The sequence below is a fragment of the Musca autumnalis genome, unplaced genomic scaffold (assembly GCF_047663935.1).
Source record: "Musca autumnalis isolate F117 unplaced genomic scaffold, ASM4766393v1 scaffold_2, whole genome shotgun sequence".
Lineage (NCBI taxonomy): Eukaryota > Metazoa > Arthropoda > Insecta > Diptera > Muscidae > Musca > Musca autumnalis.
In genome coordinates this window covers 207,307,404-207,326,493 of record NW_027411755.1, presented here as the reverse complement: position 1 = coordinate 207,326,493, position 19,090 = coordinate 207,307,404, and the positions used below count along the sequence as shown (strand labels likewise).

General features: G+C 34.3%; 1 protein-coding gene across 3 annotated transcripts in view; it reads right to left on the bottom strand.

Annotated features, from left to right (window-relative positions):
* Positions 1 to 12,987: 12,987 nt before the first annotated feature.
* Positions 12,988 to 19,090, bottom strand: part of Tpr2 (Tetratricopeptide repeat protein 2) — a 174,338-nt gene continuing 168,235 nt past the window's right edge. For all 3 annotated transcript variants that reach the window (XM_073970690.1, XM_073970689.1, XM_073970691.1), the window contains exons 2-4: positions 18,409 to 18,861; positions 17,505 to 18,349; positions 12,988 to 13,576 (exon numbers count right to left, since the gene is read on the bottom strand). In XM_073970690.1, the coding sequence (XP_073826791.1) occupies positions 13,488 to 13,576; positions 17,505 to 18,349; positions 18,409 to 18,861 (1,387 nt within the window). In that variant the 3' untranslated portion in view covers positions 12,988 to 13,487. The remainder of the gene's footprint in view (positions 13,577 to 17,504; positions 18,350 to 18,408; positions 18,862 to 19,090) is intronic.

Below are 19,090 nucleotides of genomic sequence, written 5' to 3'. Positions count from 1 at the left end.
ATCGGTCCACTCCTTCCGGTACCTCCCCCACAAAAGTTCGAAAATATTCGGAAAATTTGTGCGCACGATTACTCTTGAAGGAAGTAACCGATTTGATCCATACTTTGCACATCGTAAAATTTCTACCAGTCTTAGATGAGGTTCCAATATGGACTCAATCGATCCACTCCTTCGCGTACCTCTTACACAAAATTTCGGAAAAGTTGAGATTAGGACCTGCTCTCGAATCGCTTTGATTTTTGTTGCAACAACTTGTATTCACTGCCCTCCATACGACGGTACAAGTTTCATCAGGGGCAAGTCCATACTACCTGAGAAAATAGCCTCAAAGATGCAAAAGCCCCTATAACATCATGTGTAGTGGATGGAGCGCAAGATAACTATCGAACGGATCCGCCGATTCGGTCCAAAATTTGGCCTTCGTAATATTTTGTCCAAACATAATTTAAATTCGAAAATAAGCCATATCGATCCACTCCTTCAGGTACCTCCCCCACAAAAGTTCAAAAATGTTCGGAAAAGTTGTGCGCAAGATAACTCTTGAAGGGAGTGACCGATGTAATCCATACTTTGCACATAATAATATATATACCTGATATAGATCAGATTCGAATATGGACTATATTTGTCTACTCCTTCTGGTACCTCTCACACACAATTTTGGATAAGTTCACTTTAAGACCTGCTCTCGAATCTCTTTAATTTTTGTTGAAGCGATTTGCATTCACTACCTCCAGTACGACGGTAAAAGTTTTTTTCAGGGGCAAGTCCATACTTCTTAGGAAAACAGCCCGAAAGGTGTAAAAAATCCCTATGTCACCATATGTAGCTTTCGGAGAGCACGATAACTCTCGAACTGTTCAACCGATTTGGCCCAACATTTGGTCTTCGTCATATTATATCCAAACTTAGTTTCATGGGCAATACCGGTCCACAACTTCCGGTACTTCTTCTTTAAAAAATGTCACTAAAATGCTAGGACGATATCACCTGAAACAATTTGGTCCAAACTTTGGATCTCCTAATATTTTGTCAAAATTTAGTTTAACTTCTAAAATTGCCCACATTGGTCCTCCCTAAGGGTACCTCCCCCACAAAAGTTCAATATTAGTGCAGTTAATTCTAAATCCACATTTTTGTCGGCAAGTTCAAATGTCCAAAAAGGGCCACAAAATTCTGAAGAAACCTTAAATACATTCGATCTGTCCGTAGGTAAAAGTTTCACTTCACATTGGCTGAGGGTATATATCTGTCGGCAAAGCCGACTGACACTTTTTTACTTGTTTCAAATTACTTTTAAATAAAAAAAAATCAACTTTAGTTATTATAGATTTATACAAGTATTGGATTTATTGTTACTTTATTAAACTTTTTTATTATTTAGAAAAAAAGTATTTGTGTTTGCAACAGTGGTTATAGTTTTAGTAAAAAAAATAGGAAACATTTTCTTAAGAGTTATAAGAAATATCGAACATTAGTTTGTGGATGTCGATTCAAAATCAATTAGTCCTGGTCCACATTAGAGTGATTTCATTGAACAAATTTCATGAAATTAGGCGTTTTTAGTCCCGGTCCAACTAGAGTGAATTTCATTATAAAATTCCATGAAATTAGGCTTTCTTAGATCGAATGCCTCACTACAGCAATCTCATGATGTTACTCTACTATGGAACTCGATCTAGAAACGCATAATTTCATGAAATTTTTTCAATAAAACCACTCTTGTGTGGACCGGGACATTGATCGAGTTCCATAGTAATGTGATTTTATGAGGATTTTGTGAGGAACTCGATTAAAGAACACCTAATTTCATGGAATTTTATAATGAAATTCACTCTAGTGTGGACCGGGACTAAGAACGCCTAATTTCATGAAATTTGTTCAATGAAATCACGCTAGTGTGGACCGTGACTTAATAACAAATGTAATTTCTCCCACAGAGAACAATCTAACATACAGCCTGTTTTGATTCGAAAACGAATGCGAATAAAAAAAACTACCAAACTCTATTTAATGTAAAAAATTGTAATTGTATTGAAAATGTCAATAATATTTCGAAAACTATATTTTGGTTGTTCGTTTCGTTCATTTTCATATTGGCATTAAGAAATAGATCTAGATTAATTAAATAATTAACTAACTTAAAGGAAAAACTAAAAAAGAGATATACGAAATTCAAAATTATTATAAATTAAGAAAATTTAAATAAGAAAATATTAAAAAAAAATATTTTTTTTAACAAAACTTAATAACAATTTATAGTAAAGAATTCAAAATAATAAAACGTTCTTGGCAATACCAAATGAGCTTTAACACGATGTTCACACAATCAGGACAATCATGAATAAAACTTCCGTGCGGAATTTGTTCTCTTTTCCCAATTTCACAATTTTTTATTTAACACGCTGTTCACACAATCAGGACAATCATGAATAAAACTTCCGTGCGGAATTTGTTCTCTTTTCCCAATTTTTTATTTCCGTATTTGTTTCTAAAAACTGAATATTTTTGCCGATTAGGTGAGAATACTCCATAAGTTAGCGCTTCTAGTTGTTGTTGTAGCAACACACTCTGGTTCCTCTGTATCGAGACTCAAAAACTCTGCAACCTGGGGCCTAATTATGTGATTCGATATCGAGTTGTTTCGACCTGAGTACTCAAAGTTGGGATGACAACACTCGTTATCGAGTAAAATTATCGGATAATTGAGCATAAATTTGCGAGTAATTTCTCGAGGCCAAATTGCCTATCGTAAACAAATAAAATGAAAGATTTTTTATTGTCTTTTTGTTTAAAATGTAAAAATTGTTGTTTGTTGTCGTTTTATAGAAGAAAAACGATGTTAGTAAATAATTGGCAGAATTTTTTAGACAATATAACAAGAGAAATTGCTAAAAATCCTTTGTAGTCGTTTTTAGAAATTGTGATAGATTTAGAATCAAAATGCAAGCAATCATTAACCATTAGTTTTGCAGTCATTAAAAAAAGTTGAAAAATAAGCATTTTTGCAAAACAGAAAAAAATATTTAATATTAGGTGTGTCTTTTTACGTGATAATTCGTAATAATTATTACGAAATGTTACTAAATGCTGTCTTTTTACACAAAAGTTCAGTAAAAGAGAGCGAAGTGAGAGAACAATTTTGACAGTTGTTTGCTGAGAAATTTCTAAAAGTTGCTGAAAGAATTTTTCCCAGCAACATTTAGCAAGTTCGATCAGCTGTTTTTTAATCATCTGCTAATGGTCAGATGCTCAATGTTTATCTTATTTTTGTGGAAAAATACTATAAATATTACGACTCGTGCTTATTTATTGTTTATTTTATTAATATATTAATTATTTATTATTTATTTTGCTTAAAACTGAAGAACTTTTTCATTGCTTTGGAGTTATTTTTTCGTTCATGCATTGGCGCCAATATTTTTGTTTTGGTTATCAACTGTTATCTTGCTAAAATTTACTAAATGCTGTCTTTTTACTTTTTTCTCTATTTTCGTACCAAACAGTAAAATCTCTCTTACTCTCTGAAAACAAGTTACTGAATAATTATTACTGAAAAGGTAAAAAGACACAACTATTAATAGCCTTTATTTCATAAGTGAAGTGCATTATAAACATATCATCCCCCGTTGTTCACCAAAGTAAATATTCTCTCAGAGAGGCTAATGCAAAACACCCACCAAACTCTCTCTCATTTATTTTGAGAGAGGATTATTAAGGTAGATGTACTAGCAATCTGTTACTACAATGTCAAAAAGATTTTGCAAGAATTAATCATTTTCTTTTTTTCTTAGCACAACTTCATTCAGAAATTATTATTCAATGTATTGTTAAACAAGCATTTACATTTTTCATTCATAATTTTGTTTTTATAGTTCTTGCTTTTAAACAAACACCATTTTTTACATCTTCCTTCATAATATTCCCTATAGTACACATAGGTTTTCTTTTTCACGAGCAAATACTCGATCGAATCGAATCACGTAATTAGGCCCCTGGACAGGTTGCGTCCATAAAGAATCAGGAGACATGTGAGTGGGGTTAGCTGGGTAGATCATGAAGATCTCTCCTGTTGTGCCTGGGTGGGGGAAGCCTGTCCATTAAATCGTGACAGGGCTGGGGCCTACTCCTCGCATACATGATCGAGTTATTTCGATCGATATTTTCAGTATTTGGATTACGGCATCCGTTATCGAATACACTTTCGAGTGGAATCTTGATTGATTCGATTCGAAATGATTATTTTTTGACATAAAACGAACTTTAATGGAACATTTTGTAATAAAACTAATAATACTAATGAATTTTTTAAATAAAATAATAAAAGAAATAGACAAAACGGGCTGTTTCTTCAAAATTAAAATACAAAGATGTCAACATTATAAGATAGGAAAAGCCAATTGTGAAAAATTAACTGTAGAGGGAGTTAACCTCTGTTGCTACGATAGCATAGCAACATTCTGTTAAACGAAAACTGTTACTCATTGGAATATTGACAAGAAAAACCCAGCAAAAAAAAAAATGGAAGTGGTGCAAGTTGGAGTGAGGATTTCATTACATGCATGGATGCGATTCCAGTGGACTAATGAAAAAGGCAATCCTTTTCCTCACATTTGGATTACATCCAACAAGCACTTTTATGTATAAACGATAAAAAATTCAATTTTCATTCAACAAATGAAATTAAAGTAATACGGCGTTTATATTATAGTTTTTTGCAGGGTTAACCTTCTTTATGAGGATTTGTTTGAAGTATATACAATGGAAATGACATTTGAAACCCAGACCCACTGGGTTAACCTTGTTATATATAAACGGCCTATAAGAATAAAATTAAAATGTCTTATTAATGGCCTGTTCCCGTACTTTACAAAGTGGTAAAAGTCGTAAACGATTTTCATACAAATTTTGTGTACGGGAACGCAAAACTCGTAAAAGTGGTAAAAATTGTAAAAATGGAGTGCTTCCTAGCTGCGTGCTGCGGAAGCAAAATGGAGTGCTTCCTAACTGCGTGCTGCGGAAGCAAAATGGAGTGCTTCCTTTCTGCGCGCTCCCTTGTAAAATTCACTGAGGAATTCATAGAAAAAGAAGCACTTCGTGACACTTGCACCAGTGATTTAACTGCTTCCGTGGATGCAAACTTTTTGCTGGGAAACATTAAAACTCAAAATTTACGGCGTTGACTTTTGTTTTTATATTAAATAAAAAATAGTGAAGAAATAAATTTCAGCCACAAAACACGACGTTTATGTTTTCTGCCGCGAGAAATGGGAATCAAAAACGATTGGCATTGCTGTTATCAATTCCAGTGAGTTGTGTAGCCATCTGTAACCAAAATGTGGAACTATTAGCATATGTTTTTGGAAAATGTATTTCTTCTAGTCTTTACTTCTCTACGTTTTTGTAAAATATATTTTCCAATGCCAGAATGCGATTTTTATATTTTTACATAGTGGAATTTATTTCTTGTCACTATTACTTTTAATTTTCATGTTTTCATTTCATTTAAAAGAAACTTGCCGCACAACTACTTGTTTGATTGTAATATTTTTGGTCTGTTCCTTTACTTTAGAAAATGGTAAAACCGGCAAAAGTAGTAAAAGTTTTAAACAGCTTCCATATGAATTTTATGGTGTCTGAAGTAAAAGAACGCTTTTCGAGTAAAAAGTGGTAAAACTTGAAGATTCTTGCACGTAAAGGAACAGAGCTTTTGTGTTCACCATATGTTTTCACCGTTCGATAACCGTATGTATCGATAACTCTTTTAAATAATTTCGATCGTATAAGGGAATCCAAAAATTTCGAACGTCCGTATTTTTTCTTTAAACAAAAACTCGCTCGATAACGGATGCGAGAATTAGGCCCCTGCTCACTGCGATAACACCCAAGCAGGTAGAGCTGGCAAACAATCGATGGCACTATCGATACTTTATTTTGAATGTCACTATTGATTGATAGTTTTTTCATTCGATATTACTGGATAAAACTGAATTGACTAATTTGTCTTTCAAAATAGTGGAGCAGACAAAGAATGGGTATCATTATGCCTCCCTCAGAACTTGCAAGAAGCTACTAATTTTTACTACGAGAACATTTTTCTCCTTTATAATATCGAAAAAATAGTAAAAATTAATAGATTCTTTAAGATCTTGAACAGACATATTTTTAGAAAATGCAAATGTGTCTAGACATCTCAAAATACCCTATAGCATGTGGAATCATTATTTGGGAACTACAATAAAATCGGACCTACAGCTTTAATGGGTTTACTTCACCAGGAACCAATACTGGAAATTTCAGATTTAGAAATATTTTCTTCACCTCTTTCCAATGTGTGTATCGAAAATATCAAATGTTGCGGATATCAATAGTTTGCCAGCTCTAGAAGCAGGTACTGCATGAACAACATCTTGTTGTTCTGACGCACGGTTACAACCTTCGCCTCCTCATGAAGATGGTCCACTGGTATCAACAGGGTGCCTCCTGTTGCAGTCCTTAGGGCGGCATTCTGGCAGGCTTGAATTTTCTTCCACTGTATAGCGCTAACATTTGGATAATACCACGGCGGCCGGTTCTATGCACCTGATTGACTCGGAGGAATCTTCGACCAGGTGGCCAATCATGATTATCTACTCACCGTGAGTTGTATCACTTTCTCCTTTAAGTTGCAACGGCAGAAAGACAAAACTCACGGGGAGTTTACATTCATGATTAGGCTGTATGTGTTTGTGTTCGTGTAGGCGATTTTAGTAGTTTTCCACAATATTGATTTTTAAAGAATTTCACCATTTCAAATTGTTTTCTGTATGGAAAAATTCCGAGGAAAATATTCATGATTGCCCTGAATTTTGTTTCACAAGAAATTGATTTAAATATCGGAAACCGAACCACTATGATATATTTTATTTGTATTGTTGATTTTTATCGCGCTGGCATTACATAAAACGAAGCCAACCACAAGAATTTCATGAGTCTATTCCGTATTGTGACAATCGTCGAGTCGGCTTGGTATTTACAATTATTACATTACGGATGGCAACAGTCGCCTGACGCCGTCAAATTCTGTCGCCATAAAGTTCATTTTCGGTTGACAACAAATTAGCTGTCGCCGTACATGTTTACAAGTGAATAAAACGAGAAATTGAAACATAAGTAACATTTTTATTATTTTTAAGAGAATTTGTTTAATATTATATTAATTTATGATGTTAGAGTACATAAAACGGTAAAAATTAAAAACAGCAATTTGAAATGCTGGTTGAAAAAATGGAACACCACCCAAACGTACCTCGTGGAGTCAGACGTTTTGGCGAAACTAATGGGGTTTCTACACGGTATGTTTTTTACATATTCATGCATATCAACTGTCACTTTTTTTGCCCATATGTAATTCCTTCTGCACGGCAAAATTTCATTCGTTTCATTCGTTTTCTGTTGTTTTCTTTATTTATATCGCGTACAAACAAAACAGCTGTTTACCTTTGTTTGTACAGACGAGAATAGAGCGCGTTCTATTCGAAAATTATACATATGTATGCACATAACACTTTGATGCATTGAAATTTCTGTATGGTTCACACCATGTCACTATAGGTAAATTGCCCTGTTTTTGAGACAAAAATTAATAACAGCGGAATTAAAGGATTTTTTAACTTTTTAAATTATTTATATGTAAAAGTGATAAAAAACAAAGATTTTTACAGATAAATTCGGATATAAGGAACAACGGTTATAAGCAACTACGTATATAACGAACAAAGCTATTTTTCCTAATGCCATTTTTATTAGTTTTCTTATACACAACAAACTGATGAAAACGATCACGGTAGTAAGTAAAACAAATTTTGCCCCCGCGAGCATATTTTCCAACGAATTGTTACTACAGTTTTGTATATTTTTTGAATATACTTTAATAACGACGAGTTCAGTACTCCCTTAAACCGTATCAATGATTAATATGTAATAGAGAGATAAAATAAAGCTTACTACTGCCTCACCGTTTATAGCAAACCACGGATATATCGAACAATTTGTCGCCATTACTAATTTTACTTGCAATGAAATTGTAAACACCAATATTTTTTACATTTATTGTTTATTTCCTCAAACCAAACTTCCACAATTTTAAGACTTTTTATTGAGAAGTAACCTAATAAAATCTCATAAATTTCCAAAAACGGGCAAAATCGGGTTTTGAAACCTAGTAATACCAATGCAGAAGACTTTCAGTAATGTGTTCTAGGTGGCAAAATCACGGCCAAACACGGCCAATTTAGTATAAGTCTATATGAAGTGAGTTTAAGAAAAATAAAATATTTATTTCTGACTTTTTGTGTTTTTTGGTCGCTACACAAAATGTTTAAGCTATATTATAAATTAAGGGGTCGATTATGAATAGCAACCCAACTCCAGTTGCGTTGCTGACAGCAAATTTTATAATTGAAATTTTAATTTCCGCATTGAAATTCATACTTTTTTACAATTAAATTAATAGCTGAAGGTTCAAAACACTGATATTGAATGGATTTAACAAAAATTTCTGTCGTTTCCGTTTTTTAATTGTATGATTTTCTCATCCTGCAACGCAACTACAGTTGAGTTGCTATCCATAATCGACCCCTAAATAAATTCCTCTCGCAATTGCCAATCTATTCCATTTTACATATATTTATATTTGGTCTATTTTTCCGCGGTTTTAAATACATTGAAATATGCCTTTCAATATATATTTTTTTATTTCTTCTTCGAAATTCTCACTTTGACTGCAGTTTAAACCGCGATAATGACGCTATTTTGAAAAATATCATTCATATTTATAAATTTTGACATGTTCTTTTTTCAATGCCAACTAAAAAATTATTATTATTAAAAGTTGTAAAATCGACTTTTTGCCTCAAAAACTGGGCAAATTACCTATAGTGCATGTGTACAAAATTCAGATTTGTAAAAATTGGCAGTTGGTATGCACAAATATGTAAAAAACATACCGTGTAGAATACACTTAAGGCCACTTTTAAAGAGATATGTAAGGATGTTGCGAAGCAATATTTGTGGTTCAATACCTTTTTTTGCAATTTGTTCTGACATTTTTTTTATTTATTCAAATCAAAACAAAAAACGCCCAGTTACGTTGCCAATTATTATCGATCGCTTTAGGTAATACAAATTTTAAATTTTGTCGCAGTGACAACTGGCAACGCGACTCGACGTTTGTCGCAATACGGAATAGACCCATTAGTTCTTTCTTCAATATCCCACCTTTCTCCCTATTATAGGCAACATTTTGTAGTGATTGCTCACACCTTCCCCGTTTCACAAACAAATTAGGGGCGCAATACTCTCAAGCGTGAAAAAGTTATGTCTCGGTTCACACAAGAGTAATTTTCTGAAATTTTTACATGAAATGTTGCGTTATTTTTTTTTTGGAAAAACTCATGATTTCCAGAAATCAGTGTACACGGTTTTTGCTTTGTTGCAATATTCGAATGAAACAAACAGTCCCTCTTATTTTACATTTTCTTTTATTTTCATGTTAAAATTTCAGTGAAATTACTCCTAGTGGGGACAACGACTACGCCAACGACCACAAAAACGTCTACGCCAAACAATTATTTTGATTTTAAAAACTGTAGGGTTTGTTTTCCTTCTAGACCATTTTCACATGTAATTCGAATAATTTCAGTTGCAATTCGAATTATTTTATTTGAAAATTTGAGAATTCCATATGATATTCGAATTATTTCATTTGTAATTCGAATTGTTTCATTTGTAATTCGGATTTTTTCATTTGTAATTCGAATTTTTCCATTTTCAATTTGCATTTTTTTCATTTGAAACTCCAAATGAAAACCTTCGATTTACAAATAGAAAAATTCAAATTACAAATGGAAAAATTTGAATTTCAAATGAAATAATTCGAATTACAAATGAAAAAATTCAAATTACAAATTAATAAATTCGAATTTCAAATGAAATTCTCAAATTACAAATGAAATAATTCGAAATTCAATTGGAATTCTCAAATTACAAGTGAAATGTTTCGAATTTTAAATGAAATAATCAAATTGCAACTGAGATTCTTCGAATTACATGTGAAAATGGTGTAGATTAAAAGTTCAAAAATGATCTACTAACAACTCTACTAATATTTGTTAACAAAGGAATTCTTTAAAAATTAATATTTTTGCTTTTTAGTACAAATAATAATAATTTATAACACCAATTAGTCGTTGCGACACGTTTACTTTCAATTTTGGATACGACAGCACCAAACGCAATAAGGGTGAATTTTTAGCTTAGCCTCAAGTATATTCTTCTTTATGATGGAATTTCTCAAATAAAACGCTTGCCGTTTAATTTTGTCACCATTTTTAATTTAAATTCCAGCGTTTTATTTCATGTAGAAAAATATGCTTACTGAGGCTAAGCGAAAAATTATTTTCTAGTTTTAAGTACATTTATAAATAAAACACTGTAACTTTTTTTTATTATTTTTTATTTTTAAATTAAAAAAAAAATAATTGTGACCACTGAGAACTCCATAACCAAATTACAGCTAACTTAGGCCGAAAATGTAGATAAAAACTTTAAAATGACTGAAATCGGTTTGTAGCGTTATATAGGGGCTATACCAATTACACTGTGAACACAATTTCTGGGGCAGAGATAATTACTTTTGGAGATGAAAGCCCTTGGTGAGTATATTAAGAACCCCGAAGGACAGATCCGCCGTGAGTCGAACTTCCGCGTTATGACGTGATGAAGTTTTTGCTAGAGACCCTGTGGGCCATCAGGAATTAGCGTTTTATCTTTGTTCACTGTTGCTTTATCTTATTTTTGAGATGACACGTCTTCAGTCAAATCGAATGAGGATTATTTTTGTAGAGCACTTCGACCTTCTAACTCGCTTCCTTCAATGCCCTTTTGGTCCTTTATTTTAAGAGCCGCTATAAAAGTACAAGATGACGTTTTTCAGCTTCGAAATGTTCTGCAAAAATGTCCCTCAGAAAATGTTAGGTACGGCTCTCATTGACAACTAATCGATTTTGTCGCTTTTTCATAGTCATTTTTTGCATTTACCCCTGTTTGCACAGAAAAAACTGTGTTTTGTGTTTTTGAATGTTCTGTAACGAATATACAAAAAAAAAACAAAATATAGTCTTTTTCTGAACAAAAAGAGGGTAATTACACAAAACGACCACGAAAACGCAACGAAATCGATTAGTTGTCAATGAGAGCCGTACCTAAAATTTTCTGAGGGACATTTTTGCACAACATTTCGAAGCTGAAAAACGTCATCTTGTGGTCTTATTTTCACAGCGATATAAATACGATTCCCATTCCCAAGATTGTTCATCCATTAAAAATCCTAAATGAACATTTACACCTGATATAATTCGAAAGTGAGGCCAAAAGTCGTAAAAAACACCTGTGTTTCACAAATGTACCTTAAGGGGTTATGGTCACTTATTGAGCACGAAAAATTACATTTTTCCTGATTTTTTTACAAGAAATCTACCAAATTTTTTAGAAGAATTTGTTTTTATCTGATAGATCAAACCTTAAGCTACTTTCGGTACTTTATTGAAAAATGTTGCACAGTGTCTGGTGGGGAAATATATGTACCATTGGGAACTCCAAATGCCAATTCGGGCTACAAATGAAAATAAAATCTTAAAAATAATTGAAATGGGGTGGTACCGCTATATCGGGTTATAGAACAAATGGGTCATGTTGGTTTCATATTCATGTATTGTCATCCAAATCAGAAAAGTGTGCAAAGTTTTCATTCGATTTGTCAACTACAACTGTGTTAAAAATTAGTTACTAGATTTGAACTAAACAGACGGACAACAAAGTAATAGTTGGTTTACATTTACGAAATCCACACGATTTCAGCTGTCAATTCCTTTGAGTATACGTCAAATGAAAACTCATCTGAAATCCATTGGATTTCATTTGACGTTTAAGCAATGGAGTTGGCAGTTGAAATCGAGTGGATTTCGTAAATGTAAACTTACTACAAGTTAAATAAAACACTGTAAAAAATAATAACCAAATTTTTGTAAAAAATTTCTGTTCTTTCATCAAAATTAGTATTAATTTAGGCATTGTTAGCTCAGCCTTAGAGACCTTTGGGGTTATTCTGAATGAAAACTCCCCGTGAGTTTTGTCTCTTTGCTGTTTTAACTTAAAGGAAAAAGTGAAAAAAACTCTCGGGTAGTTCTCATTCTTTTGTAGATAAAAATTCACCATCTAAAGCTGAACGCTATAAATTTTCCCAAAGTCCATTAAATTGATTAATACAATTTCATAATTTGTTTAAAACGAATATTTTTTTTTTACAATTTTTATTGTGATTGTATTCAAAATATTTCATTTTATATAAGAAAATTGTTGTATTACTTCAATGAAAGACAATAAAAAAATCTTTAAAAAGAAGAATATATTTTCGCTACCTTCAGTGTCACTTGGCTAACGACTAAGCAAACCTTGTTGTATAATAGGTTCAGTTATTATACAACAAGGTTTCCTACAAAAACAAGAGGATATAGAATATCGATTCCCATTTTACGAATCGCCATCAATAAAGAGAAATATTTTATTTATTTTAAGTGGTTTTGTGTAAAACTTATATATTTTTAAAAAACAATTTCTTATAAGATATTTTCTTTCAAAATTTTAAAAAACGCTTTCAATTATCGGACAATGGTTGATTTTGAGACCAAAAACAAACAAATGTGTGTAAACATCAATGTTAAAGCTTTTAAGAAATATTATTATTTATCGTATTTGTTATGTGTAACACAAAACATTTACAACAACAATAAAAATTACTTAAAAAAAAACAAAAATATAATATCCAGCTCCGTCAAAACTTTCGTACGCCTCGCTACAATCATCTTTCCTTTGAAAAGTTGTTGCAGAGGCTTGTTGCCTTCCTTGTTTCCTTCCTTTTCCTTTTTCATCACTTGTTGGAATATAGAATTTGTTTTATATTTTGTTTGTTTGTAATTTCATTAAATAATAATTATTGTTTTATTTATTATTATTATTATTAGTTAATAGGGGTTTTTAAATCTATAAAATTTAATTTGTTGTTTGTGTTTTTTATTTTCCATCATTTGTATTTATTTGTATTAGAATAATATCCATGCTATTCTTATTCTTCTTAAGTATTTTTTCCATTTTGCAGAAGAGTTCTTCATCATCATTTGTTCTGTTCGTTTGTTGCGTTTCGCAATGATATTTTGTTGACTTGATCATATGACTGACTGATTTATTGACTACTCTGACTGTTTGGTTGGCAGGACTTCCCCACAAATGATGATCCATATGGATGTGGATATAGTTGTTTGTGTGTGTGTGTGTGTTTCTCTAGAGTGGTGGTAGTTATTGGCTGTGTTTGAGTCTTGGGTTTGTTTCCTTTCTTTCGCTATTTTTTACAAAAAACGCAACATTCTTCTTTTGAGTTTTTTCATCCGCTTTTAAAATTCAAAATTGAAGGATGACTGACCACCGGGGCCACCACCAAATTGGAAGAAGTGCCGGAATACATGGGATGGATCAATGTCAGCTGAAAAATAAATAAAAGAAAATGATTATTTAGTGGAATTTTAAATTCAGAAAGTCTTTTCATAGAAGACCAAAGGGTCTTTTCATAAAAAACCAAAAGTATTTTCTCACAGAAGACCAAAGGATTATCCCACAGAAGTCCAAAAATTCTTCTCATAGAACACAAAAGTTTCTTCTCACAGAAGTCCAAACAAAGGCTGTTCTTATCGATGACCAAAGGATATTTTCACAGCAAACCAAAGGGTCTTCTCACAGAAGACCAAAGGACTTATAGTGTCAATGCAGTCATCGGAGTACATCCCCCATCTATCGCAGCTGAAGAGCGTCAGCTGCCACGACAAACCAGAGTAGTTTTGGCTCAATTACGCTCGGGATATTGCAGTCGCCTAAATTCTTATTGGGCGGAAATCGATCGCGCCGTGCAAGACATCTGCCCAGTATGCGGCATGGGCCCGCACGACACACAACACCTTTTTAACTGTGCCGCCAAACCTACCCATCTAACTCCAGTGGATCTGTGGTTACAACCCATCGAAGTAGCCACTTTCCTGGAACTGGAGATAGGCCCAGAGCCAGATTGAACAGGAGAACGAACATACAAACATAATAATAAAACACTGTTACAACAACAAAAACTTCTCATAAGAGACCAAAATATGTTATTTTCGAAGACCCAGGGTCTTCTCAAAGAATACTAAAGGATTTTCTCTCAGATGACCAAAATGGCCAAATGGTCTTCTCAATGAAGAAAAAAGATTTTCGCACAGAAGACCAGAGGGTCTTCTCTTAAAACAACAAAGTATTTTCTCGCAGAAGGCCAAAGGGTGTTCTTATCGATTATCAAAGTATATTCTCATAGAAGATCAAAGCGTCTTCTCATAGAGGATCTAAGGGATTCTCATAGAATGCCTAATGGTCTTCTAACAGAAGACAAAAGGGTCTTCTAACAGATGTCCAAAGGGTCTTCTCAAAGAATATAAAGGGATTTTCTTACAGAAGACCAAAGGACCTTCTCGTAGAAGACCAAACGACCTTCTCATAGAAGATCAAAGGGTGTTCTTATATATGATCAAAGGATATTTGCATAGAAGATCAAGGGGTCTTCTCATTGAAGATCTAAGGGCTTCTCACAGAAAGCCAAATGGTTTTCTATCAGAAGACAAAGGGGTCTCCTAACAGAAGACAAAAGGGTCTTCTCATAGAGGATCTAAGGGCTTGTCACAGAATGCCAAATGGTCTTCTAACAGATGTCAAAAGGGTCTTCTCAAAGAATACAAAGGGATTTTCATACAGAAGACCAAAGGACCTTCTCATAGAAGACCAAACGATCTTCTAATATGAGACAAAAGGGTGTTCTTATATATCATCAAAGGATATTCTCATAGAAGATCAAAGCGTCTTCTCATAGAGGATCTAAGGGCTTCTCACAGAAAGCCAAATGGTTTTCTATCAGAAGACAAAGGGGTATCCTAACAGATGACAAACGGGTCTTCTAACAGATGTCAAAAGGGTCTTCTCGAAGAATACAAAGGGATTTTCATACAGAAGACCAAAGGACCTTCTCATAGAAGACCAAACGTTCTTCTAATATGAGACAAAAAGGTGTTCTTATATATCATCAAAGGGTCTTCTCATAGAAGACCTAAGGGCTTCTCACAGAAAGCCAAATGGTTTTCTATCAGAATAAAAAGAGGTCTCCTAACAGATGACAAAAGGGTCTTCTCACAGAAGACCAAAGGGTATTCTCATAGAAAACCAAAGAAATTCTCATAAAAGACCAAAGGGTCTTCTCAAAGAATAATAATTTTCTCGCAGAAGGCCAAAGGTTCTTCTAATAGAAGACCAAAGTGTTTTCTGATAGAATATCAAAGGGTCTTCTGATGGAAACCCAATAAGGTCTTCTTATAAAAGACCAAAGAGTATTCTCATAGATGATCAAAGGGTCTTCTCATAGAAGACGAAAGGATCTTATTATTGAAGATCAAAGGGCCTTCTCCAAAAAGGGGGTTTTCATGGGCCATCTTACAGAAGTCCAAAGGACATTCTTATAGAAGATTAGGAGATCTTCTCATAAAAGACCAAAACTCTTCGCATAGAAGACCAAAAGATCTTTTCACAGAAGACCAGTGGATCTATCATAGAAGCCCTAAGGGTCTTCTCATTGAAGACCAAAGGATCTTCTCAGAGAAGATCAAACAATCTTCTTGTAGAAGACCAAAGGCCCTTCTTATAGAAGACAAAAATGTATTCTCATAGAAGACTAAAGGATCTTCTCAGAGAAGATCAAAGGGTACTTTCGTAGAAGACAAAATGGCCTTCTCATAGAAAACCAAAGGATCTTCCCATAGAAGATCAAAGGCTGATTTCATAAAAGACAAAATGGTCGTCTCATAGGCAATCAAAGAATCTTCTTATAGAAGTTCAGAGGATCTTTTCACAGAAGACCAAAGGGCATTTTCATAAAAGATCAAGGGGCTTCTCATAGAAGACCAGTTGGTCTTTTCATAGAAGACCACAGGTGCTTCTCATAAAAGACCAGAGAGTCTTCTCTTAGACTACCAAAGGGTCTTCTCATAGAAGACCAGAACGTCTTCTCATAGAAGATCAAAGGGCCATCTCAAACAAAACAAAGGGGTCATGGAAGATCGTAGGATTTTCTCATAGAAGATTAAAGGATGATTTCATAGAAGACAAAATGGTATTCTCATAGGCAATCAAAGAATCTTCTTATAGAAGTTCAGAGGATCTTTTTCACAGAAGGCCAAAGGGGATTTTCATAAAAGATCCAGGGTCTTCCCATAGAAGACCAGCTGGTCTTTTCATAGAAGACCACAGGGCTTCTCATATAAGACAAGAACGTTTTCTTATAAAAGACCAGAGGGTCTTCTCTTAGACTACCAAAGGGTCTTCTCATAAAAGACCAGAATTTCTTCCCATAAAAGACCAGAGGGTCATCTCATAGAAGATCAAAGGGTCTCATAGAAGACCAAAGGGTTGTCATCTAAAAGAAAGCAAAGGGTCATCACATAGACGAACAAAGGGTCTTCTCATAGAATACCAAAGAGTCTTCTCTTAGAAGATCAAAAAGTCATTTCATAGAAGATCATATGGTCCTCTCATAGAATATTAAAGGGTCATCTCATAGAAGATCAAAGCACATCTCATAGAAGATCAGAGTATATTCTCATTAAAACCAAAGGGTCTTCTCATAAAAGGCCAAAAGATAGTCATTTCAAAGACAGCCAAGGGATCATCTCAAAAAAGATCAAAGCGTCTTTTCATAGAAGATCCAAGGTCTTCTCATAGACGATCCAATGCCTTCTCGTAGAAGATACAAGGTCTCCTCATAGAAGACCAAAAGATGGTCATCTCAAAGAGCCAAAGGCTCTTCTCAAAGAAGACCAAAGGGTCTTCTCATAGAAGTTCCAAGGCCTTTTCGTAGAAGATCCAAGGTCTTCTCATAGAAGATTCAAGGCCTTCTCGTAGAAGATCCAAAGTCTTCTCATAGAAGAACAAAAGATGGTCATCTCAAAGACGGCCAAGGGCTCATCTCAAAGAAGACCAAAGGGTCTTCTCATAGAAGATCCAAGGCCTTTTCGTAGAAGATCTAAGGTCTTCTCATAGAAGATTTATGGTCTTCTCGTAGAAAACTAAAGCGTCTTCTCATAGAAGACCAAAGCGTCTTCTCATAGAAGACTAAAGGGTCTTCTCGTGGAAAATGGAAGCGTCTTCCCATAGAAGGTTACGAGTCTTTCTAAAAAATCAAAATTCTTTCTATAAGATATAATAAGGTCTTCTCATGAAATTCCAATTGACCGCTAGTATACCCCAACAGGTCCTTCCCATAGAAAACCAACAAATCTGCCAAGCGGAATCAAATTTTTCCACACAAAGCTGTGACCTTGTTTTTTTATATAGTTTCTTCTTACCTTGATCATGTTCCTCCATATCTTGACCACTATCGTAACGCATCTTTTTTCGAGGATCCGAGAGAATCGCATAGGCTTCACCAATTTCTTTGAATTTCAACTCCTGCTCCTTACGCTCTTCCTGCGAACTGTTCGCATGACGATCTGGATGATGGACTAAAGCCTTCTTACGATATGCCTTCTTAATTTCATCTTCACCGGCATTACGTGAAACACCCAATATCTTGTAGTAATCCTTACGTTTCGATTTCTTCAATGCAAATTTAGCATCACGTAAAAGTTTTTTGATTTCTGGTGTTTTCTGTATTTGTACAGCAGCCTCATAATCATTGACACATTCGTCGAATTTCTCCAGATCATTGTAACAGCGGGCACGCAGCAGCAATGCTTTTAGATATTTATCATTGATCTCTAAGACACGTGAACAATCGGCTACGGCATCACGTAAATTATTGAGCTTGGAATGGACTAAAGCACGGTTGTATAAAAGTTTCGAATTGATGTCCTTATTTAGTTCATCGATTTTTAAGGCTTCCGTATAGACAGCTTGAGCTTCACGATAACGGCCAGTTTTGAAGAGCACATTGCCGTTTTCTTTCATATCTTTGAGAGTTTTACTTTTTGTACGCATTTCCTTGGCTTTTTTGTGGTCGGGATCCAATTGCAATGCCAATTCAAAATGTTTGATACCCTTTTCCAGGTTGTCGGTGTAATAGAAGCATAGACCACGTACATAGATGGCATCGGCCGAGGTACTGTCCAATTTCATGACACTAATGGCAATATCAACGGCTTCATCACAGCGGCCCAACAAGGCCAAACATTCACCCTTTAGTAGGCGGTATCTAAAAGACAGAAAGAGAGATTAATACATTTCCTTCCGGAAGACATTAGCTCCACTTACCTATAACAGGCTGGTGCCAATTTAATGGCCGAATCCAAATAGAAAACTACATTGCGATATGCCTTGGCGTCATAATTGGATTGTACAGTCTGTTCCAGTTGCCGCAGTTGTTGTGTGGCCTGTTTTTCAGCATTGACCGAATTACTTTGAGGATCCAATTCTTCGATTTTCTTTATAGCCTGTTCGGCACCAATAATATCACCCTTTGCCACACAACATTTCGCAATACGCACATAGGCCTTTTCGAATGCTGGATCTAAACGTGCAGCGGTACGAGCATCGTTCAAGGCATTCGTATAGTTCGAAAGCATCATGTAACATGCCGACCGATTGGCATAGTATGTTGGACAATCCGGACATAGTGAAATGGCATCTGAATAGAATTTCAAAGCTGACTGATAGTTTTGTGCCTTGTAATCGTCGTTGCCAAGTTTTTTCTTTTCTTCAGCAATGCTAAAAAGAGGAAGAGAAAAAAGGAATTATTATTATGTGAAACTATAGAAGAGGGAAAAATAAATTGAAATATCAATGGGACCTGAGAAATAATTTTCTTTAAAACCAAGATATGTGGTCTCCTGCGGGTATATTCAAAAAAATCTTGAATGTTGAAGAGTGTGGATTTTCAGAAAATTAGAGTTTAAACAGTTTCGAAGATATCACCCCGCCTTTGGAAACGGCTTGT